General features: G+C 42.4%; 1 protein-coding gene across 41 annotated transcripts in view; it reads left to right on the forward strand.

Moving 5' to 3' along the window:
- The window catches only part of NCAM1 (neural cell adhesion molecule 1), a 332004-nt gene continuing 307045 nt past the window's right edge, over positions 1207 to 26165 (forward strand). For 8 of the 41 annotated variants that reach the window (XM_013979385.2, XM_021062799.1, XM_021062801.1 and 5 more), the window contains exon 1: positions 1226 to 1606. In XM_013979385.2, coding sequence (XP_013834839.2) covers positions 1555 to 1606 — 52 coding nt within the window. In that variant the 5' untranslated portion in view covers positions 1226 to 1554. Of the gene's footprint in view, positions 1607 to 26165 lie in introns of all 41 variants that reach the window. The other 33 variants (XM_021062808.1, XM_021062809.1, XM_021062810.1 and 30 more) reach the window with 10 other exon arrangements.

Consider the following 26165-nt stretch of genomic DNA (forward strand, 5'->3'; position numbering starts at 1 on the left):
AATATTCTTAGTTCTTTCTACTTTTTCTATATTTTTGAATTATTTATAGTTGGTAGGAAATAAATATTTAAAAAAAATGCTGTAAAAGACAGATTTGTGGGCGGAGGTATTTTCAGGGGTCCCTAAAATAAGACCATGTAGGCATGGCCTGCCTAGTCTAGTACACAGGAGGGGGGGAGGGGTGCCAGCACCTCCAGTATTGGAGGCTGGTCGGTTGGCCAGCAGTTTCTAAAGAGTGATACAGCAGTGGAGAGTCTGACCTTTAAAGAAAAATGGAGTGCATGGCACTGCTGGTGCATTGGTGCTTTGAACATAGGCCGGCTGACTTCCTCCGGGAGGGTTTCACTGTGCTAGGCTGATAGGCTATTCCAGCATCCAGAACACTGTGGACTCCTGATTTCACCTCAACTTTTGTTCCTTATACACTCAACCCTTGCTCAGGTGCTGAAACATGTTTATTTTCACCCTGCTCCCCCACCCTCTTCTGTTTAAAATACAGCTCTAAGACACTGAAACTCTTTGTGTTGGTAGCTCAGTGATAGTCTAGATTAAAATCTTTATGAATTGAGGTTGTATACCCTTGTAAGAAAATATTATTTAATATTGTGCCTATACCGTAAAATCTACCTAAAAAGTCTTGGTCGTCTTAGTAAGAGACCGCAGATTTCAGTCATAAACAAGAAAGCATTTCTTCCGTTACTTCTGGAAATCTCTTCTAAACATCTGCGTATTTTTTTTTCCTAACCTAAGTTGCTTCCTATTTTCTTCCCCTGAGATCTGTTACCTCTCTGTGAGAGGTAAACTTCATAGCCAGTATCAAACAAACAAAACCAAAACAAAACCCCTAAACAGCAATCCCCATCCTTCTCCAAATTTCTAATTTCCAGCACTTAAAAAAATTAAGTCCTGGGCTATCCTTTATTTCAAGGATCGGAGGAACTGAATGAAGAATTCAACAACTCTGAAAGTCTACCCAAGCCTAAGACTTTATTTTTATTATTTACTAGTTATTAGAGTACCCAACCTTCCTGATTAAGGAAGGCTGGGTGGCAGCAAGGACCGACCGCCGAGGTATAAGGGAGAAGTGTGAAAGGAAATCTCAGCTCTGTCTGGAAGATTGCGTGTGAAAGAGCCCAACTCCTCCAGCAGCTCCAGGCCGCGTTTTGCAGGCGGCCGCATCTGCCTCCCCTGTCTCTCTTACCTCCTTGATGTTAGGCACTATTTGTGGTCGGCGTGGTGGAAGGACACAGTGAGGTTCTCACCCCCGCCCCCCGCCCCTCGCTCCCTTACCCAGTTCCATCAAAGCGAACCCGGGCCAGCGCAAGGATCTCCGAGTTGAGAGTGTGCTGAGGCTGGGACTGTCACTCATTCTCCGATCAGCGCGTGAACGCAGCTCGGCAGAGGCTGGCAGGAAACAATTCTGCAAAAATAATCATACTCAGCCTGGCAATTGTCTACCCCTAGCTCTCTTGCTCTGCCGCCGTCCACACTCACGGCAAGGGGGGGCAGAGAATTTACCGCGGCAAGAACATCCCTCCCGGCCAGCAGATTACAATGCTGCAAACTAAGGATCTCATCTGGACTTTGTTTTTCCTGGGAACTGCAGGTACATTTTCAAAATTATTATTCTCAATCTGATTTGCTGATTACCCCCTTCCCCCTACTCCTCCCCTGAGGAACACTGTTATTTGGGGTGGTTTTACGTGGAATACTAGGGGTGGTCATTTTCCTTGAGCTGAGGAAGGAGTGCGTCGCCCTTGCTGCCCAAGCGAACCCCGCGCCCTCTCGGGCTGCCTGGACCGGGGCAACCTCCCCGCTCAGCAAGCGCTGGGCTCCCCTCCAGCGCGCCCGCCCTTCCCACTTTGTGTGCTTCGGGCACTGGAAGCGGAGCCGTCCGCTCCCAGGGACGCTGTGGCCGCGCCGGAGATGGGCAGCGCTCCTTCCCCGAAGGCGGGCGGCAGGGCAGGGGATGCCGCGGGTCGGTGTTGCCGCCGCACAGGCTCGGGTTCCGTGGGGAAGGGACTTGTCAATCCCGGCTCCTCGAAGAGTGAACAATAAGACCGGGGCAGCCTCCCCGGAACGTTATTTCCCGGGGTCTAATAAAGTGGGGCTCGCGCCTTTGCGCCCCACCCAACCCCTGGCCGAATAACGGTTTGCAAAATGGGGCGAAATGGGCAGAATCTTAGGGCTGTGTGGCCGTTGTTGCACCCTCATCGGTATGACGTTAGTTTTTCATTTGCCAAATTTTGGGTGAGTTGCAAAGCCTGCTCTCGGCCGGGAGCACCGAGGGATGGGAGGGTCGAGCGCCGCGTTTTGACAGGAGGAAGTGCGGAGGGGCGGAGGGCGAGGAGGGCGTGATCCCGGCTGCCTGGTGTGTGTGCGCGCGTGTGTGCGCGCGTGTGCCTTCACACGCACCGCGAGCCCTGTGTTGCACAGTGCGAGAGGGGAATGGCAGGTAGCCGGCTGAAACACCTCGCCCCAGTCTCCTTTCTTTGGGCGAGGTTCCAGATCCGGGCAAAGTGTGAACAATAGGGAACTGGGAGGAAGACAGCAGTGATGCTGCCGCGGGTGGTGGGGGCTGTGCCGCCGCCCAGAAAACCTCGGAGGCCGGAGGGAGGTTCATTTCATTTTGGGTGTTTCCATCCCGGCCTCCCTGGAAGATTCTTCTGTGCGTGCCCACCCTCCCCTCCAGCTGCTCACCCCACCCCACCCCACCCTACCCTAGAATTTGCGCTTTGGAGCTGACAGACCAGAAGACGCGAGAAAAGAAGCAGGGGACGCAGAGAGCTGGGTGGGGTGGGCGGACATTCTGGGCGGGGGGCGTGTGCGTGGGAGCGCCGGAGGAAAGCCGGGCGGAGGGGTCTGCGGCCGGGTCGTCGCTGCCGGGTGCCGCTGGAGCTGCCCTAGACTGCTGCGCCTTGGTGGTGGAGCACGCGGGGCGGGGCGGGGCGGGCCAGAGCACCCAGCGCGCCCCCTCCCCGGGCGGCACGAGAGCCTCGCTCGTCCGCCGCCTCCAGCCAACTCGGGTCCCTCCCATGGCGACCAATCAGAGAGAGGCTGGCTGGGCGGGAAGCCGCGAGAGGCTTTTATTTCGGCGCGGGTGGCGGCCGGGAGCTGCCTGGACCGTCTCCCTGTGCTCCAGCTTAACGGTCTCGCTTACCCCTCGCCGGGAGGAACCCCGCCTGCGGCGGGTCCCCCGCCTGCCCTGCAATTTCTGAAGAGATAAAATGGAGTCGTGGTGGTCACCGGGAGGTCTCCCGGTCCAGCCCGCCTGTGCTCGCCCACTCGCGCCTCCGCGGACTTGGCACATCGTTTCAGCCCCTTCCGCGCGCGCGCGCGCGCGCACACACACGCACACAGACACACACGCGCGCGCGCCAAAGCGAGTCGTCTTGGCCTGAGCGCGTCCCCTGGGAGGGCGCAGAGGCTGGGCGCAGCGACGCGCGTGCGCTGACCGGCGGGCCTCAGACAGGGGGCGAGGCTGGAGGTGGGGCCGGCAGGGGGCGGGGCCTTAGCGGTGGTGGAGAGGCCCCCACTGAGGGTCTGGCCTCAACTTGCTGCTCCGTGGGCACCCAGCGCCTCTTGGCCCCGGGCGGCCCTGGGTAGGCACCGTGTCCGTTGGTCACCAGGGCGGATTTCCCCTCGTAGGGGTGTGTGTTTCTAGGACCTCCTCTCTTCTAGGTGGGGGCGTGACGGAAGAGACCAGAACTTTGGTGGGCCTTTAGGGCATCACCCAGCCGTCCTTTGATGGGTGCAACTCTTGGTGTTTGGATATCCCAGGGAGGCACATAGAAGCCCAGAGAATCCCAATTGGATGTTTGTGGCTGCCCCAGGCAAGGGCGGCATTCGAACCTGTGTTCTCTGGTTGGAAAGCTTCTCATTCGTAGCCCTAGTAACAAGAAGATGGGAAGAAGGCAGAACTTGAAACACAAACAAGGTTATTTAACAAAAGAAAGAAGTTGAGCGGTTTTCCAAAGAGAAATAAATAAAGGATTGTTTTTTCATCAGAGTTCCAAAAAACCCACAGAGTTCAAGTCAGAGGATCAGGAGGAAAATAAAAACAAAAAAGCAATGTCTCATACACATGAATATATATATGTTCTGTTGTTGTTTGGCCTCCACTGTTCTGTCATCTCCAGGGAGAGTGGTAGTTAGGTCTCTGCTCACTGGGTGCACATGAAAATTTAGCGATAAGGTGTGTTCACCTTAATATACCCAAGGATTCAGGTCTGCTGCCCCTCTGTCATTTTGGTGTTTTCTGCCCCATAGGAATAACGTGAAAGACATGGAACTGCATAGCAAATTTGAGTTCATTCTAATGGCAATTTTGGATGTTTTTTGGAAAAATTATTTGATCTGGAATGGTTGTGAAGTTGTATATTTATTAGATAATTTAACAATTCTCTGATAATTTAACTTGCAAGAGTCAAGAAATGGACAGGACTGGTTTTCTAACAAGTAGCCCCAGATTAAGAATAAAGAGCTTACCTTTGCTACCCAGAAGCTAGCCGGCACATATATAAAGTATCACTCAGTAAAAGAATTGAGATACGTTTCAGCACAGTTTGCTGTGAGTACAGTTATGGTGAGCTGTAATTTTTCATTGGTTTTCCCTTTAAGATGAGAAATGTCTTTCCAAACCGAATTTAACTGAATGCAGTAAAGCCGTAATTAAGAATGTGGAAAACCTTTCACAACTCTATCCTCAAACCAAAAAGTTGATTTTCTTTCAACAAGTACCAGCATGTTTTAAAATACTGAAAATAATCAAGAGTTTATTTAAAATTAACAGAGTTAAACAAAAAATAAAATAAGTACAATCCAGACATTGTGGATGCGTGGCCTGTCATTTATTTAATAGTTTTTGAGTTGTTATTCTCACTGCAAAGTTTCTAAAGATCTACCAGTTGGGGCTTGGTTTTCATGAGTCTGACCCTTAGCACTGTTTTTTTTTGTTTTTGTTTTTTTTTTTTTTGAGTCAGCTTTTCAAGAATCTTCCCTTTTCTTCCCCTAACAAATTGAACTTGATGAATTCTTTTCAGATACCTTTGCCAGGATCTATTTTTTTTTTTAAATACTAAAATAGCAGAAAATAGTAGGACATGGACTTGTTCAATAAAGGGGGTTCATCCAAGTCTCTGTGCTAAGTGATTAAACTCAGGGTTTGTTGATTTAAATGGTGATTGTTTCCTGTGCTTGATAGTTCACAAATTTAAGGTAGTAATTATTTGCCCCCCCAAAAAAAAAAAATTATGATGTGGGTGTGCTATTTCCAAGGACTGTAGGTGCTTAGTCAAGGCAGTAGTAAGAGGAAAAATTAGTCACTGGAACCCCAAATTATGACTTTTGCATAGTGCTTATCTTTAGAATACATTTACTATTAATTGACTTCCTCAGATAGGTAATATGTCATTTAATGTACGTAATCTATATCTGTTTTTTCTGTCATAGCGAACACCATCTTAATTGCCTTTCAAAATAAATAGCCCCATTTTGTCACTCAAAAACTAATCTTTAGACATGACAGATGTTTTTATTTGCTGCAGAACTCAGTTTTGTAAATTACCGACAGCATCTTATAAGCTTCACACTGCTTGAAATACAGACTTTGGAATTTCTGATCCAAGCACTGAATTTTTTAAGGTGACAAAGCCTCTATTTAATATTAGTTTGATGAATTCGCCACATTTACGTCTTCAGAGTTAAAGAACCGGGGCTGGCTTTCCAGACTGAAAGAGACTTCAGTGCTACTGGCAGACCTCCAAAGATATTTTACAGACAGTCCTTCCTGTCTTAGTGGAAAATAAGTGATTGACTACCTGTTGCTAAAGAACAGTTTGAACTTTCCCTGCTCATCTTGGGTCTGCGGTGCTGGAGGGCAGAACCCAGGGACAGGGAGGGGGGAGAAGGGACAGCACCTGCCCCGTCAGTCTTCTGGGAACAGTCGGCCTGGGTGGAGACAAAGGCATTTTTAAAAGGCTCTCCTGTGCTATTTAAGTATTGAACTTCTGAGCCCACATGGGTCTTCTGCTGTCAGTATGAATATCTTAATGTACATTCCATAATTGCTAATTCTTCACTTTAGTCCCCTAACAAATATATCAGCTGAGAAACATCTGGAACATTAAGAGAAGTGACAGGGAATTATAAGTAGCATTTTTCCAGTCTTAAAACTGAGTTACAAATTAGAATTGAAAACATGACTCATAATAATAGCGGCTGTTTGAGCTTTGAATCAGAAAGACTAAGGTAAAGATGCCTTTAATTAAACAAGAAGGAGTCATAAGATTCAGAAGAGAATTTTCTGCGTCTTTTAAAATGCTCCACGGGTCTCTGAGCAATACTGTAAGAAGGCTGTAGGAAGAGAGACTGCCCATGGACCCCTCCAGATGCTAATGAGTGGGTCTCTATGAGATCCAGGGTTTTTCATATGAGAAAACCAGGTAGTGAAACTATTACCAAGGATACAGGTAGGTGTACTTATTCCAGTAGAGCCATAACATTCAGAAGTCAGCTTGAAGGTCATAAGCGTGTCAGCTCTAGTCCTTTTTGTTATTACTTCTTGGTGCCAAACGTTCAAACCATTTGCTGATGGAGAGGGATGTAAATTAGTTGGTGTTGCCAGTGGTGCCATTGTGCCCTTTGATTTCACGGTGTTGAAACACCGGCTCTCAGCTGAAGCTCCTCATTGGGAACATTGCCTTTTGATGTTGGTCTGGGTGCCAAATGGCGGCCTTTCAGGCGGTTTCAATACATTACACTTGAAACTGCTGTTAGACCCTGCCTACAGGCAGCCACCGGGTTGACTGTTTGCAGTTAGGTAGACACACGTTTCCCTTCCTGCAGGATTAATTTAGCTTCCAAGCAAGCACTCAGAGAGGTACGCTAAAGAGAAGTTTGGTCTCTGTGTGTGTTTTTCATGTAAAGCTGTGCTGCGTTCTTTTTCTCCCAGATATATGTAAATGTGCTTGCCTTTCAGTTCAAAGATTGCCTCACTGATGTGACTTGAAAGGCTTCTGTATGACCTGTGTTCCACTGGACGCTCGCTGAGTACAGTTTGATTTGTAGCTGCAAACCCTGGCCACATCTGGCCCTGTTTTCCATTTTCTGTCATTCCTGGGAGATCTGATTACCTCACCGTTTTGGAGTATTCGTCGTGGTGTCACACTGCTAGAGATTGGGTTACACTAGGTATTCTCTTAAATAGTTCATCAAATATGTTCATCGAGTGCCAGCTTTTTATCATCAGCTCTGTGGGGAATTACAAAGCCCCACGATGACCTAATTTCTGCTGTCAAGGAACTCAGCAAGTAAGAGAGCTGAGAGGTGAAGAGTGGCCAGCAGCCCTACGGGGAAACCCCAGGCACGAGAATCCTTTCTGAGCTGTCCCATCTTGGGCAAGTCAGGTGACTTCTCTAAGTTTCAGTTTCCTCTTCTGTGAAATGGGAAAATTGGCGATACCTACTTGTTAGAGTTCTTGTGAATATCTTAGAATGCACGCCAACTGTGCTTATTAAGGAAAAAGCGGGGGAATTGTGGGCTAGAAAAATAATTATTCAGACATAGTGCTGTCTTTTGAGACAGACTTAAAAAAGGAAGTTATAAGGACAGGACTTCCATGGTTAGAAATAGATCTTTTAAAAGTCTTGTTAAAAATGCCTGCCCTGTCAGGTTGGTTAGGAATACTTCAGAGAGAAAGTCATGGCATTATGAGGTTGAAAGCCATTAGCACAAGGGTGCGTCTGGGTTTCATGGGGCCTGATAGGTAAATACTTTTGAAGGCCTTCTTGCTTTTGACCGTGAGAATAGGCCACCAGGTCCCCATCCCCACCACCACCACCCCGGTGCCCCCACCCCTGACCCTTGGAAGGAAGCCATGCAGTGGAGGAGCCCCTGCAAACATCTGCCCTGCCTCAGCAACTGTGTTGGTCCCTTTGGGTCCATTTGCCTGAGAGTACAAGCCCACTGTCCCAGTGTATTAAACATGTACCTTGGAAAGGTTGTTTGTGAAGTGCTTTGAAGATTGGAACCATGTATCAAAATCCAAGTGATTTTTGAAAAGGAAAAGTCATCTGACCTTTATCTTATGGTATACCTTAAGTGAGACCTGAAGTGATGGAATGTTTCTCTTTACTGATGTTTTTGTAAATTATTAACTGGAATAAAATAAAGTAATTGTTGTTATTATTCAAATGAGTCAGGTCAAGTGCCCTCTTGGCGGGACGGGAAGAGGTTTTCCAACCAAAGGCATATGATATTGGAGAAGAGAATGCAGGTTTTGTTTTAGCTCTCAAAGGGGGGATACACTGGACATGTAATCCCAATGCTTGTGTCTTAACATTGCTGTTACAAGTCACGGAGCTTTTGATATGCATCGTATTTTTTAATCTTCATGTATTCGGTATATATTTATTGAGTACATTCTGGGAGCTGGGTGCTAGGAATTCAGTGATAAACTAAACATACCTCATCCCGGTAGGGAGCTTCCAGTCTAATAATGTGGAGGAATATAGACATTAAATAAGTAATTCACACACATCTTTACAATTACATATTCTGATAAAAGCTAAGGCAAGGAGCAGAGTACAATGAGATATCAGCAGGGGAAATCCACCTTTGGGTGGTTGGGGAGGTGAGCAGGTGATATTTAAAAACTCTGAAGTAGGAAGGACAGATGGTCTTCTCATTTGAAGACAAGTTTGTTGAATGACTACTTGATTCAGCAAACACTGGTGGAATCACAGCAAACATTCCTGACTACCTTAATTCAGCAACCTTGTGATGGTCCCATAGTTTTAGGCGTTATGCTAGGTTTGGGGTTATGAAGTCCAGTAAGCTGTGCCTCTGCCTCCAGAGCTTCCCACCTAGTTTGGGGGAGAGATGAACTATACTTAGAAATAGAGACATTGGAGTTCCCGTCGTGGCGCAGTGGTTAACGAATCCGACTAGGAACCATGCGGTTGCGGGTTCGGTCCCTGCCCTTGCTCAGTGGGTTAAGGATCCGGCGTTGCCGTGAGCTGTGGTGTAGGTCGCAGATGCGGCTCGGATCCTGTGTTGCTGTGGCTCTGGCGTAGGCCGGTGGCTACAGCTCCGATTGGACCCCTAGCCTGGGAACCTCCATATGCCTCGGGAGCGGCCCAAAGAAATAGCAAAAAGACAAAAAAAAAAAAAAAAAAAAAAAAAAAGAAAGAAATAGAGACATGAATTGGAGCCCAAGGAAGGAAGCAATTAACTCTGCTTGGGACTCCCTTGAGTTGGGCTTGGGGTATGAATTTGCCTTCACAGGATGGAGCAGGAAGAGGAGGTGATTCAGCAGAGCCAGCAGATGGAGACAGGAGTGTATACAGTTCTGTTGGGGGAACGGTGTGGGGCACTCGGGGAAAAGTGGCCAGAGATGAGGAGGAAAAAAAATTCTCTGAGGCCCGAATGCATTAGGTCTTGAAGTAGAAACTGAGGCTGAGAGGGGATAAGTGCTTTACACAGGTGAAGCTGGGACTGTCACTTACATTCGTTGGCTATGTTTCATCCTTTTCTGAAGTTAGGATAATTTGAATACTTATAACTTTGGAATACATGCCAAGCAAATGTGACAGGTCTTATTAAAACCTTAAATGCTAGACAAAGGAGGGGTGCTGCTGGAGGTATCATTTTAAAAAATATTTAAGAGTATAGTCACCAATATTAATTGAACATTCACTGTGCTAAGCTCTGTGTTCAATGCCAGCCACGAATTAGCAAAGATGTAATTAGGAGCAAATCAGTAGGGATTATTACAGTACTTTAAGGAAATTTTAGTTTTATGTAGCAGCCACTGTAGTGACTGGGCAAAACAGTGAAATGGGAGGGAGAGATAAATCAGGAGTTTGGGGTTAATATACAGACTGCTATATATAATGCAGATAATCAACAAGGACCTGGTATATAGCCCAGGGAACTCTGCTCAATATTCCATAATAACCTATATGGGAAAGGAATCTGAAGAAGAATGAATATATGTACATGTATAACTGATTCACTCTGTTGTACACTTGAAAATAGTGGGTTAAGAATCTAACCACAGTGGCTCGGGTCACTGGAGGCGCAGATTCGATTCCTGGCCCAGGACCTTCCGTATGTGGCAGGTGCAGCAATTTAAAAAAAAAAAAAAGCAAAAAAGGTTTAAGTTTCAGATTTGGCTCTGCTACCAACTAGCTTAGTGAATTTGTGTGAGCAGCTTAATATCTTCAAACTATAATTTCCTCATTAGGAAATGAGCATCAAATAAAATAATATATGTTAAATGCACTGCAAACTGAAATACTTCATGACTTTACCTTTTACTAATAGACATGTAGCTGAAAAGTCTAATAAAAGTCAAATTTTATGTACCAGAGGAGCTCATTAAATCAAACTGTGGTATATTTCATAAAGCAGATAATCTTGGGAAGATACACCTCTGATGGCTTTGGATAAAGATTAGGCAGACAGCTAACATGTTAGTGATGACAAATCCGCCAGAAGAGGTAGGTAATAGGTCCAAAATAGTAGCTGACTGAGATAGAAAAAAATGTAAATTGAAAACCCAAGGGGATGAAATAATCATGTTACTTGAAGGATGATGGGGAATTGAGAAAAGGGTCACCTTTGATGAAAGATAGATAACCTCAGTTTTTTATGTATTTATTTTTTAATGGCTGCACCCACAGAATGTGGAAGTTCCCAGGTCAGGGACTACAGCCGAGCCACAGCTGTGACCTACACCACAGCTGTGACAGCACTGGATCCTTTAACCCACTGTGCCGGGCCATGGATCAAACCCGCACCTCTACAGCAATCCAAGCTGCTGCAGTCAGATTCTTTTTTTTTTTTTTTTTTTTTTTTTTTTTTTTTTTTTTTTGTCTTTTTGCCATTTCTTGGGCTGCTCCCACGGCATATGGAGGTTCCCAGGCTAGGGGTCTAATGGGAGCTGTAGCCACCGGCCTACACCACAGCAACAGCAACACGGGATCTGAGCCTCATCTGCAACCTACACTACAGCTCACGGCAACGCCGGATCCTTAACCCACTGAGCAAGGGCAGGGACCGAACCCGTAACCTCATGGCTTCTAGTCGGATTCGTTAACCACTGCGCCACGATGGGAACTCCTGCAGTCAGATTCTTAATCCACTGTGCCACATCAGGAACTCCAACTTTTTTTTTTTTAATAGTTATTTCCCCAATACAATTTTTTTTGTACTGTACAGCATGGTGGTCCAGTTATACCTACATGTACACATTCTGTTTTTGCACATTATCCTGCTGATTGTAAGTGACTAAACATAGTTTCCAGTGCTACACAGCAGGATCTCATTGCTAATCCATTCCAAAGGCGATAATTTGTATCTGTTAACCCCAGGCTCCCCAACCACCCCACTCCCTCCCCCTCCCCCTTGGCAACCACAAGTCTATTCTCCAAGTCCATGATTTTCTTCTCTGTGGAAAGGTTCATTTGTGCCTTATATTAGATTCCAGATATAAGTGATATCATAATGGTATTTGTCTCTCTCTTTCTGACTTACTTCATTCAGGATGAGAGTCTCTATTCCACCCATGTTGCTGCAAATGGCAGTATTTTGTTCTTTTTTATGGCTCAGTAGTATTCCGTTGTGTATATACACCACATCTTCCTAATCCAATTGTCTGTCGATGGACATTTGGGTTGTTTCCATGTCTTTATTGTGAATAGTGCTGCAATGAACATAGCGGTACATGTGTCTTTTTTAAGGAAAGTTTTGTCGATGTATGCCCAAGAGTGGATTGCTGGCTCATATGGTAGTTCTGTGTATAGCAACTTCAGTTTTATACACATTAGGTTTTAGCAAAAACTTGGGCATCCTAGTATCTTAACTTGTAGGTCAGTATTTTTCAACTATGGGGGGTGAAATTTATTTAGTTGGCTTCTACTATCTTTAAAAAAGAAGGGAGGGTATAGACTAGAAAAGATAATACATCTTTTGTAATGAGGGTAAGTATGGTTTTGTGAAACTTTTGTTGATCTGGTTGTGATGGGGAGCATATATCTTGTTATGGCTCAGGTCAGAAGGTTAGAAGCTAATGTCATAGATGGAGGTGTCCAGAACTAGAGAGGGTGAAACTGTCTGTAGTGTAGCGGAGAGGGAGAAGCAGTGACAGCAAAAGTACTTTTTGAGCATCCCTGCAGTCTGTTAGCCACAGATGTAAAGCAGAACCCCAAAGCTCTCAGGTACAATCCCTTGTTAGTAAGAGAGCTTGCTATCTAGTAGAGAATAAGATAACTGGGAATAGCAGGTTTCATTTAAAGCCAGATATGTGGCTAAATTGGAGAGGCAAGATAAAGATTACCTGAGCCCCAGGGGAGATTGGGCACCTCTTCCCAGGGTAAGTGAGTGTTGAAGGAGGTTTTAAAGGGAGATTGAGCATGGAAGAGGTGCGTTGCTACTTGAACGTTTGGAAGGAAGCTGTGAGGAAGCCCAGCTAGGGAGACCGAGAAGGCTGAGAGTCATAGTAGTCTATGTTTTTATCCTCTTTGAATGGAGAGATGACACCATGAGTTATAGCCTGTACATTGTGGAGTCTTTATCAGACCCAGAAGTATTTATGTCCTAGTATTTATGTAGCATCTAGAATGGTAACTTGTCCATAATTTAGAAAGTGATATGAAACAAAAGGAGGAACCAGAGCCTCATGACGTGTATGCCTAGGTTAGAAAAGGATAATGTGAGGTGGAGAAAGTTGGAAACCAATGGTATTTATATGCACAATCTCAATTTTGTTTTAAAAAGTCTCTTTCATGTCTTAAGGCTGGAAGAACATACATTTGTTTTATACCATCTGAGCTTTCTCTAATGAGCATACTTGCTTTATATTCAGATTGCAAAATAAATAGCGCAATTAAAAAAAAAGAGGGCAGCAGTGCTTAATGTGCTAAGAGTATAAGAGGAGGATGAGACTCCAGTGGAAACCTTGGATTTGAAGGAGGGTGGTGACCTTAGAGTACTTTCAGTTGGATGGTGAAACTCAAGTTTTTCTCATATCAAAGACCATGGAAGAACTGATATCCAGGACACTTGACCAAAAAGAAGGGAAGCAAAAGTGTTAGGTTGGGGAAGGCTTCAAGCTAAGGGCCATCTGGGCATGTGTAGGGAGAGAGCCAGGAGAGACTGGAGAGTCAATACTGTATCTCTTTTAAAATTTTTCCGAACATTTTTATTATTGCCAAAGAAACCCCATACCCTTTAGTCATTTTTCATGCAAAATCTTTTGAAATTTGTTATGCAGATCACATTTTGGGGCATTGGTTTTATCAGATCAGCAAAGGATGGAAAATGGTTGAGACGGACTGCTTTTCTAATGTCCTTTTATTCATATTTCATCTGCAAGGGGTCCATTCTGTCCACATGAGATGCTGACAATCACCAGTTGACCTGCGGTTGCTATATGAGAGTTAGATTCAGGGCACTAATGGAAACCTTAAAGGGCTGCTGTCGTGGGCAGGAGAAGATGGAAATCCAATACAAGCGCTTTGATTTGAGTTATAGTTACAAACTATCTTCCTTTCTTAATTCATAGCTCTTTTTTAGTTTTTTAGAGGCAGTACCCACAGTAGGGGGCGCCCCATGGGTCTTTGATGTTCAACTTGAGTTCGAAAGGTGGCTCCCTGCTCTCCATGACCTTGAGCCAGTAATTTAATCTCTCCAACACTCAGTTTATTTATCTGGGAGACAAGACAATAATACCCACCTAAAAGGGTTATTGTGAGGACAAAATGAGGTAATTTATACAACTGTCTGGCACACAGTAAACTCAATAATTTTTTCTCATTTCCTTTCTTCCTGCTGAAGTTCACAGTGAAGGGGTGTACAATTAGTGTTGGATTAGCATATTGATTATAATTAGAATCACATTTTTTCCATTTATTTTTCATTCTCTGAGAGTTCAGAAGAATCACCATGAGTTTTAACTGAGTTAAAAATGCCACGGCTGATGGCCTAGGTGGTTTCTTTACCTCCGGGAAAGCAAAGGCATCTTGATTTGGAGAAAAGCTGAAGTTTAAAAAACAAATTGGTTTATATAGATTCGACTTCCTATTTGCAGAGAGTTAATATTCAACCTGTCCATGGTGGAGCCATACAATTTAGTAGATGTTAAGAAATGGTTGCTGATAAAGACCGTCTTAGTGACTCTTCCTTAACATGGAAATCATTTGTCTGGCACCCTTTATTTTTGTAGAATGAAGAATTAGGGGAAAGAGGGAAGAAGTGAAGGAATGAAGCCTCTGAATAACCCAAGTTGCTATCCCCCAAAGTCCATGCACTGAATTGTATGCACTTGACTTGTAGGGAAGCCTTTAAAACTTTATTTAGAAAGTGCCCATATATTAGTTAATTTCTAGACTCCACCACATTTATAAAGCTTTCCAGATTCAAATTAGAATCAAGGAATGATGACTGGTAGGTACAGGTACACTGATGGTAAGATGATGTAGTAACTGGAATGGATGGAAAAATTATGAGAAGCAGACTCAGGGACACAAAATGCATGTCAGCCTTACCCTTTGAGCATTTGGTTAAAAGAAAGCCCTGCACATCACAAATGCCAGGGGAATGTCTATGATACAGTGCCGTATAAATGGAGGGCATCCCTAACAAACCCTCATTCGGAAGCGCTAACCCCGGCCCGTTCAAGGAGCAGGTAAGGATTATATGGATTCAGTTACCAAGCATGTGTCTTTCCTGTTCACCTCTGGCCTAGGTGCTTGCTGAAGTATGACTATTTTTCCATATAGTTGGAAAAATAAACATAAACACATGTACCATTATCCTCACCAATGGAAAGTTGGAATGAGAAAGGTAATGGAATTGGTGTTACTCATCCGGAAAATTTACTCATGAGACATTCTAATCCCCAAGGATTTAGGACAAAGGAGATTTCATATTTCATTCTCATAAAATGACTTTGTTATAATACATAGCTTCTCAGCTTGGCTTGAAGCCCGTAGCTATTTACTTACCATTTAGATAAGGTGGGTCAGCCCGTTTCTCTCTTCTCTGCTGAGTTACATAGTCAGTACATCTTGAGAGGAAAGATCCTGACTGTTTAAGCAATGGGAATTAATTGGTTGTCCTTCCTCTTTTCTTTCTTGAGTTCAGTTTTTACTTTTAGCAAAATGGAATGTCTGTGTTTAAAAAGGTAAATGGTTTGGTGACTTCCAACAAAACATTTGGTCCCCTGCCCCAATCTTTCTACCCCTCTTGCCCCTCCAGACTTTGAGTTCGACTTCCCTAAAACAACTTCTTTCTGATCCTTTAGCTCTTCCCACACTTTTTATCCCATATTTATACTTTTTAAATTTTCAGTTTTGGGTATTATTGGTTGACTCTTTCCCATGGGGGTGGGGTTAGTACGTTTACACCCTTTCCATTCCCTCCTACTTCCTTTACCCTGGCCTCCCAATATAGGGATTTTTCTCTTTTCAGTTACACCAGTATTTAATGTTTATATTATTATGACCGTGTAGATATTGTTCACAGCCAAGCCTTGATCTACGCTATGATTTTATTCCTTTCTTTTATACCTTTCTGGATTTTCTGGAGTTTATGATGGCCTCCCTTTTCTTTAGCTTCGTTTTCTACATACCTATCCCTAATTTATGGTCAAGTTCTCAGAGTAAAGTATGTATCTCCTCCTGATATGTTAAACTTTGGTTATTTCCTTTCCTCTGGGGACATATAGCGTAGACTTAACCCTTTTTTTTTTTTTTTTTTTGCCGGTCTAGACTGTTGGTTTTCTGGGTTTGTAGCAGTTAATTTATATTTGCCTGTAATATAATTCTCTGCATTAGAAATTGTGTTCACTAAGAATTTTGAAGGTGTTGCTCCAGCTTTTCTAGTTTCCAGTGTTGCATTTGTGAAATCCAGTGCATTCAAATTCCTGATAATTTGTAGGAAACTTCTTTTTTTCTGTAGAAGACTTGAAGATCTTTTCTTTATAAGGTTCTGAAATTTCAGTGATGGGATTTGATGTAGGTCAGTTTTCATTTATTGGGGGAGAGTCTCAGTGGGTCATTTTAGTCTGGAAATTCATGTCCTTCTGTGCTGGGAAATGTTCCTACATCATTTGTTTGATATTTTCATCTCCCCCCCCCCGAACCCTTATTCAGGAATTGGGTAGATCATCTAATGTTCTCATCTTCTCTCTCCTATTATTCATTTCTTTGTCTCACCAAGCCCCCATCCCTTATCTTCTGGGAGATTTTTACCAGTATTTCTATTTAAATTTTTATTTTGATAACACATAACATAAATATATAATCATATAACATATTAAATTTTTCTAAGAACTCTTTTTTGTGGTCTGAATGTCTTTTTAGTAGTACCCTCTTCTTGTTTCGTGATGCAACAACCCTCTTCTTGCTTCTTGATGCAGCAATCTTTCTTTCTTTTTTCTTCTTTTTTGCGTTTTATGGCCTACCCCATGGCATGTTCACAGTCTAGGGTCGAATTGGAGCTACAGCTGCCAGCCTATGCCACAGCCACAGCAACACAGCACACAGGATCCAAGCCGCATCCTCGACTTACACCACAGCTCATGGCAACGTGGGATCCTTAACCCACTGAACGAGGCCAGGGATAGAACCCACATCCTCATGGATTCTACTCATTCGTTAACCAATGAGCCATGAAGGGAACCCCACAGCTATCTTTCTATCACTGAGTATTTTAGAAAAATTCCCTTGCTTCCTATATTGTCTCTTTTTCCTCTGATTCCTCTTTATTTTCAATGTAGTGTCTCCTTTGTGTTTCATACTGTTTCATTTCATTTCTCAGACTCTAATGGTCCTTGGCTTTCTATTAGTAATTAGGAGTGGGACTGAAAAGCTGTGGGTGGGTTTCACTGCCTGGTGACTGGTGACCTGGTCCCTTGAGTGGAGGCTATCCGTTCATTAGTACCTGCATTTTCTCTTGAGCTGATCAGCTGGAGAAAGTCCAACATTTTGCAGATTACAGGGTAGAAGTCTGACAGTTCTTTTTCTCTAAACTGAGTGGGAGAAATGATTTGGGAGTATTTTTTTTTTTCAGTAGTCAAGATTTCACTTAATCCTTTTTTTTAATGATTTTTATTTTTTCCATTATAGCTGGTGTACAGTGTTCTGTCACTTTTCTACTGTACAGCAAAGCGACCCAGTCACATATACACACATACATTCTTTTTCTCATGTTGTCACTCAGTCCATCAATTTGCAATGGGGCACTTCTGCCCTCAACAAGCCTGGTATCCCCAAGAACACAGTCCTTGTGATTAACCTCTTCATTAATAAAAATGCAGTCTTTTGCTGGAGTGAAGAAGAAGGCAGGATGAGAGATAAGATACACAGCGTCAACACTTCTGTGGGTTACTCTGTGTGTGTGGTGTGTATGTGTGTGCGTGTCTGTGTGTGTGTTGGGTTGAAGATAGGGGTAGGAGAGAGCGTGGTGATAAGGGAGGTGTTTTTAGCTTTAATTCTGGAGCTGACTGGGAGAACCCTCTAGTGACCTGTCTCTTTCAGAGTTCAGAATTGCTACAAGCCAAAGCCGATTTTTGAAATCTTTTATCTCACATGTTTTAGTATGGAATTTTTGAGATTGAAAGAAGCTTGCAGAGTTCTTAAAGGAAAAAGTAAATGCTCCAGGGGTGCATCAAAGGCAAAGACCTAAGGAGATGAATGTTAAGGCAACTTCAAGGGAATTGACAATTCAGGAAGTTAGGGCCGGTCTCAGATTTTTGAAGAATCTTTTCTGAACTAAGGAGTCCTCAAAAGATTCCAGGGTGGCCTAAGATCTCACATTTCTTGGATGCGGGACATGGGCTTGGCAGTGGTGCTGTGAGCCAGAATAAGAGCAGTTTCATGAACACATTTGCAAATGGCTGTGTCCCAGACTTGTTGGGTAGCAGAAACATTCACTAGAAACATTCACTTAATTTAGTATTTAGGGAACAGATCCTGTGTTCTGTGTAGTTGGTCTAAGATGAATATATTCAGTCGTTTTGTAAAAAAATATTCTTAACCACTTTCTGAACTGTTTTTGGTTACATTTGTAATATTTATTCCTGTGGAATGACACCAAAGACAACCTTAAAATGTCAGAAAGAGATAACTCAGAGCTATTTATTTCTTTCTCAGATTTTTCCCTTTGTGTATGTAACTTAAAGTTACTCATGACATGTTTAAACTTTAAAATTTTCATCAAAGAAAACCATCTGTCATAATGAAGCAAAAAAAGGACGTCGTGTGATAGTCTTTGAAGATAAGAGATTGAAAATGAGTCTGTTAACTGCCCTCGATTACATTTTGAGGTCATTCTGAACTAAATTGGCTTTGGAATCAGAATTTAAATTACTGGTCAGACTCAATTAAGATAACTGGTCATGCAGACAGTTCATTCTCCTTCCTCCCTTCTCATAAAAGAATATATTTATGGCTTATAGTTCTTTACAGCCAAGTTAGATATAGGCATTATTTTTTAGACAATACACATTTTCGCACATTAATTGATTTAGATATTGAAGGGTACCTTTGTATCCAAACAGGAAACTTGTATAATAATTTATTATTTGATTTTCTAGAGATATTTACAGCAGACCCTTTTGAAGCCTCTGGGAGGTAAATCAGTATATCACTCTGTGTTATATTTTTGCTGCCCTGTGCAATATTAAGAGAATAGCTGTCACAGACAACCTCAGACAGTCACATTGTATTATTTAAGTACCATAGCAATAAATGTAGAATGGGGCATATTTTCAGAAAATGTGCATTATAAATCTGCATAATTATTTTTAGCAATGTAGATAGGCATTTCTCAATAGTAAACTTTTTGTTTGTAATAAGTGGGCTTAAAATTATATTCTCTTTTAATGAACTCAACAGGAGAGACTTAACATGATGAGTTCCATTGTTAATTTCGTCTTCACTTTCATGACGAAATTCATTCTGTTTCTTTTATAACTTCAAACTTCTTGATTTAGAATTTAAAGTACAGAAGAAGAAAACAATGTAAACCTACAGTGAATCTGGAGGGTGATAAGAATGGGGTTGATTACGTATCTGGTGATGTCTGGAGAATCTGGATTTGCACTAATTAGACACTATACTTCATAAGCAAACAAAGGTATCTTGAATGACTTACTGATGTCCTTGAAATGATGCTGATGCCTATCCTAGGAGAAAACTGATGCTGTGCAGATGTCACAATCAGCTCCTCTTGGCCTATAGTCACATGCCTTGGGATTTGGGTCTATTGGTGAGAAGATGGGTTTGACTTAGGCCATAATCAGTATTGACTTACACATAATTTGGAAATATTTCGACTGAAATTCAATTTGAAGTCATATGTTTCACCCATGCATAACCTCTTGTCTTAAAACCCTTAACTGTGGAGGTTTTTAAAAAACGAACCTAAAACTCAGATGTACATTTTGAGGTTTAATACATTGAATAGAAAAATTCATATGATGAGCAAAACATTTGAATTGCAGATGATTTTTTTGTTTGAAATATTAGGTGGGACTGTCAGCTAGTTGTGTGATTGGAATTCTTCATGAGACTATGTAGGTTGAGATAAGCCAAAAAAAAAAAAAAAAAAAAAGAAAGAAAAAAAGAAACAAGCAAAATTTTTACTAAGGAAGGTCTAGTATCATATCTGGTAGTTGGCATTTTCTTGGAAACGTGGGTAAAAATCACCAAGGAAACATGATTAGCAATGCTCCCTGAATTATTTTATTGAGATTAAATGTGCATAAGTATGTAAGCAAGAGTACAGAGATTCAATTTTCTTTGTGACATTGTTTTATTGAACAGATTTCATTAAATTCTCTATCAAAACATAGCCTTATATTTAATTTAATAATAATTTGGGAAAGTCATAAGTTTTATAAAGATGCACACATATACATTAGATGGCTTACCACTAAAATGTAATTTCTTCGTCTTCTTTTGAATTTATAATACATTTTTAAAACCACAAGTTTGCCAGTCTTCTTTTGAATTTATAATACATTTTTAAAATCACAAGTGTGCCAAAGGTATGTGCCAGATGGGTCTTGCTATTGAAAAATGAAATTCAATTTCTTAAAATGAAAGTATAGCTTGAATCTTATTTCACACAAGTGAGCTTCCTAGATTTGGGGCGGTGGGGAACAATATATGGGCATCAGTGGTTGACCAGACTTAAAAATGATACAAAAGGTTTAAAAAATCTAAATTGTCATTGTTTACAAAATACTGGCAAATTAGAGCTAAAGCGCTTGGCGTTATTGTGTAATCTTCTGTTTAAAAATAAACAGTGGAAATAATTGTAGAAACCTCTGGGTTTAGAAAAGCTTGTTGGTGGTTCTTCACATCCTACTAAAAAAGCAGGCTGTCGTTGCATATTAATCACTCTGTGAAAGGAAGCTTGCCTTATTTGCATTGTGCATGCACTAAGAAGTCCAATAGTGCGCCTGAGAAAAAAATGAGGGGATTGTAATTGTTGTTCTCAAAAGGGTTTTTATTCCATTCAAGTGGAGAAGCTGAATGCTGGAGAATTAGTGCAGTGTTTGGGGGAAGAAGAGTCCCTTTCGGCCACTGCATTTCGGGTGCTGCAGTCCCAGTGTGTTAGGATCCTGAGTGTTGGGGTGAAGAGGAGAACCCCCCCATCTTTCAGGGTGCAGTCAGTGTTCCTGTAGGTCTCTGTAATTTTGCAAGCACCTCCCCTTGTCCCATGTCCCAAAGGAGTGAAATTGAAATTTTTGGCAATGTTCGCAATATTGGCAATCTTAGGGGAATTAAATATGAACAACAGCAACAAGAAATCTGCATCTTTGTGTTTTGGGGGAGAGGGTGGAGATACTCAATGTAAAATTAAGTGAATTATGTAGTAGAATTTTTTGAGAAACCGTGTGATTTAGTTAGCCCTTGTAGATATAATTTGCCCCCCAAAATTGATTTTAAATGATATCTCTGCAATTATTGTAATAATGGCATCTCTGCCTCATTGTATTTTAAGTCTCATTGGTTAAAAATAAACATTGAGAGTACACAGCAGAAATGTTCTTAATATTATTGAGGCTTTCTTTTAAGATCTTCTTTTAGCTCATCTGCGTTTTTTTGTTTTATTGTTTTTTTCCTACCCTGGTAAGACACATCTCCGTGAAGCCTTTTCCTGCACTCCTAGTTTTGGTCAATTCTAGATGGCACCAGCCACATGCTCACATAATAGAGTTTCTGGAACCTCAACAACAGGTATATTAGTTATTTTGGAGGTCTGTTACTTTGGGCTGGCCTAATAGCCTTTACATATTTTTAGCAACTTCTAAAAAATTCTGCATAGTCTCTGGCATTCCCAATTAGACTTTGAATTTTCCAGGGGAGGGAATGTCCCATTATCTGTGTATATATCTTTTCACAAAATGATTATGTATAATTGTGGAGACAAAACTGATTGTTCTGAATGGTTTTGTTGAATATTTAGTAAGTAGTTGACAAATTAAAAGGTCATACACAGGTTTTACTGAAAGCCATTTGGCTTTGGTCTCTTTGACTATCAGTGTAAGTACTTTTTTTTTTTTTTTTTTTTTTTTTTTTTTTTTTTTTTTTGCCTTTTTAGGGCCGCACCTGCGTCATATGGAAGGTCCCAGGCTAGGGGTCAAACTGGAGCTACAGCTGCTGGCCTACACCACAGCCACGGCAACGGGGGAGCCAAGCCACATCTGCAGCCTACACCACAGCTACCTACTCATGGCAATGCCAGATCCCACTGTGAGGCCAGGGATCAAGCCTGCATCCTCATGAATACTGGTTGGGTTCATTACTGCTGAGCCACAATGGGAACTCCGTGTGAAAGTATTTTTTTTGCCTTTAATACTGTGTAGATTTGGTTATTTGACAGTTGAACACAGATCCTCTGATGATGCTGTATATGTTACTTGAATTGCTTCCTGCAGTATTCATGTGTGTGGAATTTGTTTTTTGGGGCTTATACAGACTATTCCATCAACTTTGGGTGTGTATTTTGGTTTTTATTCTAGAAAGAAAGTAGCCAAGAAATGGTTTGAAAAAAAATAGGATCAGTAGAAGCTGAAAAGGCATTTGACCAAGTGCAGCACCCCTTCATTACAAGCACTCAGTAAACTAGGAATGGAAAGGACTTCGTCAGTCTGATAAAAGACATCCATGAAAACCCAGAACTAACATACAAATGGCCAGTAAGCACAGGAGGATGTACTTGGCATCTTTAGCCATGAGGGAAATGTAACTCAAGAGCACAGTGAGATATTGCTTCACACTCACTAGGATGGACCTAGCGAAGTCAGTCATACCGAGAAAGACAAATAGTATATGATATCACTTATATAGAAAATCTAAAAAATAATACAAGTGAGTGTATATGCAAAACAGAAACAGACTCATGGATATAGAAAACAAACTTGTGGTTACCAAAGGGGAGAGGGAAGGTGAGAGAGACAATTTGGGGGTATGTGATTAACAGGTACAAACTACTGTGTATAAAATAAATAAGCCACAAGGATGTAACACAGGGAATTATAGCCATTATCTTGTCAGAACCTATGCTGGAGTATAATCTGCAAAAGTACTGAATTACCCTGCTCTACACTTGAAACTAATGTAATATTATAAATCAACTATACTTTTAAAAGACACAGTAATAATGTTAGCAATGATAGGAAGAAATTGGAGCCTTCATGCCCTGCTGGTGGAAAGGTAAAATGGTACAGATCCTTTGGAAAGTAATCTGGCAGGTCTTCAATGGAGTTACCATACGAACCGACAATTTCGCTCTTCCAAGTGCACAGAAACTTGTACACAGATGTTCATGGCAACATTATTAATCAGAGGCAAAAGCGGAAGCAACGCAAATGCCCATTAACTGATCAGTGAATAAACAGAATGTGGCATATCCATACAGTGAAGTGTTAATTCAGAAATAAAAGCATGAAGTAGTGATATCCACTACCACATGGGTGAGCCTTGCACAAGTTGAAGAAGCCAGGCACAAAAGACCACATACTGTATGATTCCATTTCTATCAAATGTCCAGATTAGGAAAATGCATAAAGACAGAAAATTCATTTATGATTGCCTAGGTTTGGGGGTTTGGAGAGAAGTAGGAAGTGACTGCTGATGGGTGTGGGATTTCTTTTTTTGGGGAAGGCGATGAATTGTTTTATTTTATTTTATTTTTTATTTATTTATTTTTTTGTCTTTTCATCTTTTCTAGGGTTGCACTTGCAGCATATGGAGGTTCCCAGGCTAGGGGTCTCATCAGAGCTGTAGCCGCTGGCCTAGGCCACAGACACAGCAACGCCCTATCCGAACCACGTCTGTGAACCACACCACAGCTCATGGCAATGCCAGATCCTTAACCCACTGAGCGAGGCCAGGGATCGAACCCACAACCTCATGGTTCCTAGTCAGATTCGTTAACCACTGTGCCATGACGGGAACTCCTGAATTGTTTTAAAATAAAATAGATTGTGCTGATGGTTGGATAACTCTTGAACATAATCAGAAAATCATTGAACTCTATACTTTATATGGGTTCATTGTATGATATGTAAATTATATCTCAATAAATCTGATAAATATACAGACCAGTTGGTATTTGCTACCATTTGTTTGGAAGTGAATAAACCAGAGATTCCCCCACCCCGACCCCCAGTGGAATCTATGAAAGCCGAAGTGAAATTACCAAGGACTTGACATTTGTTGTTTTTTTAAATTTAATTTTGGTAAGTGAAACAAAAGATGGTATAAAATACAGAGCTGTGAAATTAAGCATCCCCCAACACATTTGTTGATGACATACCGTGAGACTCTGTAGTATAAGAGCTTGAATGTGGTAATATTCTCTAATACGCTTTCAGTTGCCTAACTGGGATGGAGCTCTTCTTTTCAGAAGTGCAGACTTCCTTAAAGATAACTACCTGGAGGGAGGGGGCTGTCATGGGGGAGGCCACATGCTTGGTTTCTGGGGAACCGACAATATTCTGTTTCTTGAACTAGGTGGTGGTTACTTGGGTTGTCTTGTTATGTCCCAGTCGTGGGATGCATTATTCTATATGTATTGTATTTCATAATAAAAACATTTAAATTAGAAAACTATAATCCCTATCCTTAAGATCTTTGCAGTCAAATGAAATGTTAAATATGGTATTTAACAACATTTTCAAGATCAATAGCATGTATTTATGAGGCATTTTATTACACTACGTAGATGAAACGTCCTTTGGATAACCCATTACCATCTGTTTGACCTTGACATTTTATGCCAGTCAAGTTTTATTTTCAGACTTTCTTTGAGTTTGTATACCATGTCGGCTTGGTTGACGGCAGGTTTGTGAGTGGAGAGAAACAAATGTGGATTTTATCCTTTTGAACCGTTCAGAGCGGTGGTAATTTTTGCCCTCTTGGTGCAGAGGAAGTGCTGTGGGAGACCTGAGAAGATCCAGGAAGGCTTGGATGGTTTCTTCCAGCAGGAATAGTCAGAGGTAGGGAAGGAGAAGGCAGAGCCGGCCTGCACAGATTGACCATGGAGAGAGCATAGGAGGGCAGGGTGGTGGGATGGGAAAGAGAGGCAAGGGACCAAACCATGGACCATCTCACCAGTGTGTTCCCTAGAGATTCCTGATTCTCAAGGGAGAGAGTCCATGTGGGGGATGGGGAAGCAGCATATCCTGGTCTTGAAGTAGATGCGAGATTTTTATATTTATCAAAAGGGCAGTTTCTCAAAAGGCTAAACATAGAATTACGACATGACCCAGCACTTCTATGAGTAGGTGTTATGCCCAAGAGAGTTGAAAACAGGAACTCAAACAGATACTATGGAAACATTCACAGCAACACTATTCACAATAGCTAAGAAGTGGGAAATATCCCAGTGTCCATTGACAGATGAACGGATAAACCCAGTGGGGTATATCTGTATGGTGGAAATTAGCCATGAAAAGAAGGGGAGTTCTGATACCTGCTACAACATGTGTGAACCCTGAAAGCATTTTGATGGGAGGAATAAGCCAGACTTGGAGTTCCCCTTGTGGCTTAAGAACTCGACATAGTGTCTGTGAGGATGTGGGTTTATCCCTGGCCTCACTGAGTGGGTTAGGGATCTGGTGTTACCGCAGGTTGGGGCGTAGGTGCAGATGTGGCTCATATCTGGTGTTGCTGTGGCTGTGGTGTGGGCCTGCAGCTGCAGCTCCAATTCAACCCCTGGTCCAGAAACTTCCATATGCCACTGGTGTGTCCATAAAAAGAAAAAAGAAAGGAAAAAAAGGAGAGAAGTAAGATACAAAAGGACAAATATTGTATGATTCCACTTACATGAAATTTCTAGATAACCAAATCCATAGAGACAGACAGTCCCTAATAAAAGTAGAAACCTATGAAAGTAGGTTACAGAGGCTGGGGGTAGGGGCAGTTATTGTGTAATAGGTACAGTTTCTGTTTGGGGTGATGAAAACATTTCAGAAACAGTGGTGATGGTTGCACAACATTATGTATATAATTAGTGTCACTGGATCATACACTTAAAATGATTAAAATGACACGTTTTGTGTAATATATTTACAATAGTAAAAGCCAAAGGAAAGAAAAATTGGGCACAAGCAAAGGAAGGCAGCATTGAGAAGCCCTTGAAAACGTTTGGGTGAGGGCTGGCCCTGTGGAGGTTGGCTCGGGGCTGGGGGCTGTGATGAGTGGGTGGTGCAGACACAGACCGTGAGGGCTGGCAGGAAGGCACCAGCAGGGGGGCCGAAGGGAGGAGATGGGTTTGCTTTTTCAGGGAGACTTGAGAGATGTTGGTGGGTGGACTAACCTGTTCTTGACCTCACGTCCACGTGCCCCCTTTTGGTAAGGAGTAGAAAGGGGAGCACAGCCCCTGGGATGAACACATGCTGTAAGAGCATAAAGGAAGGGCTCAGGGTCCTGGAAGGCTTTCAGGGAGCATGAAATTTACACTGAGACCTAAAGTATGAGGAGGAAGGGGCCGGCACAGGGGCAGGTGGGGAGTGCCAGGAGGAGGGGTGGGGGTGGGTAAGGACTGGCACTTGATGGAGGAGGGCTGGAAGCCAGGTGGCTCAGGTGCCCGAGTGCCCAGGTGTCAAGATGAGTGAGCAGCATCTGATACATATTTTATCA

Source organism: Sus scrofa, chromosome 9 (genome assembly GCF_000003025.6).
Source record: "Sus scrofa isolate TJ Tabasco breed Duroc chromosome 9, Sscrofa11.1, whole genome shotgun sequence".
Taxonomy (NCBI): Eukaryota; Metazoa; Chordata; class Mammalia; order Artiodactyla; family Suidae; genus Sus; species Sus scrofa.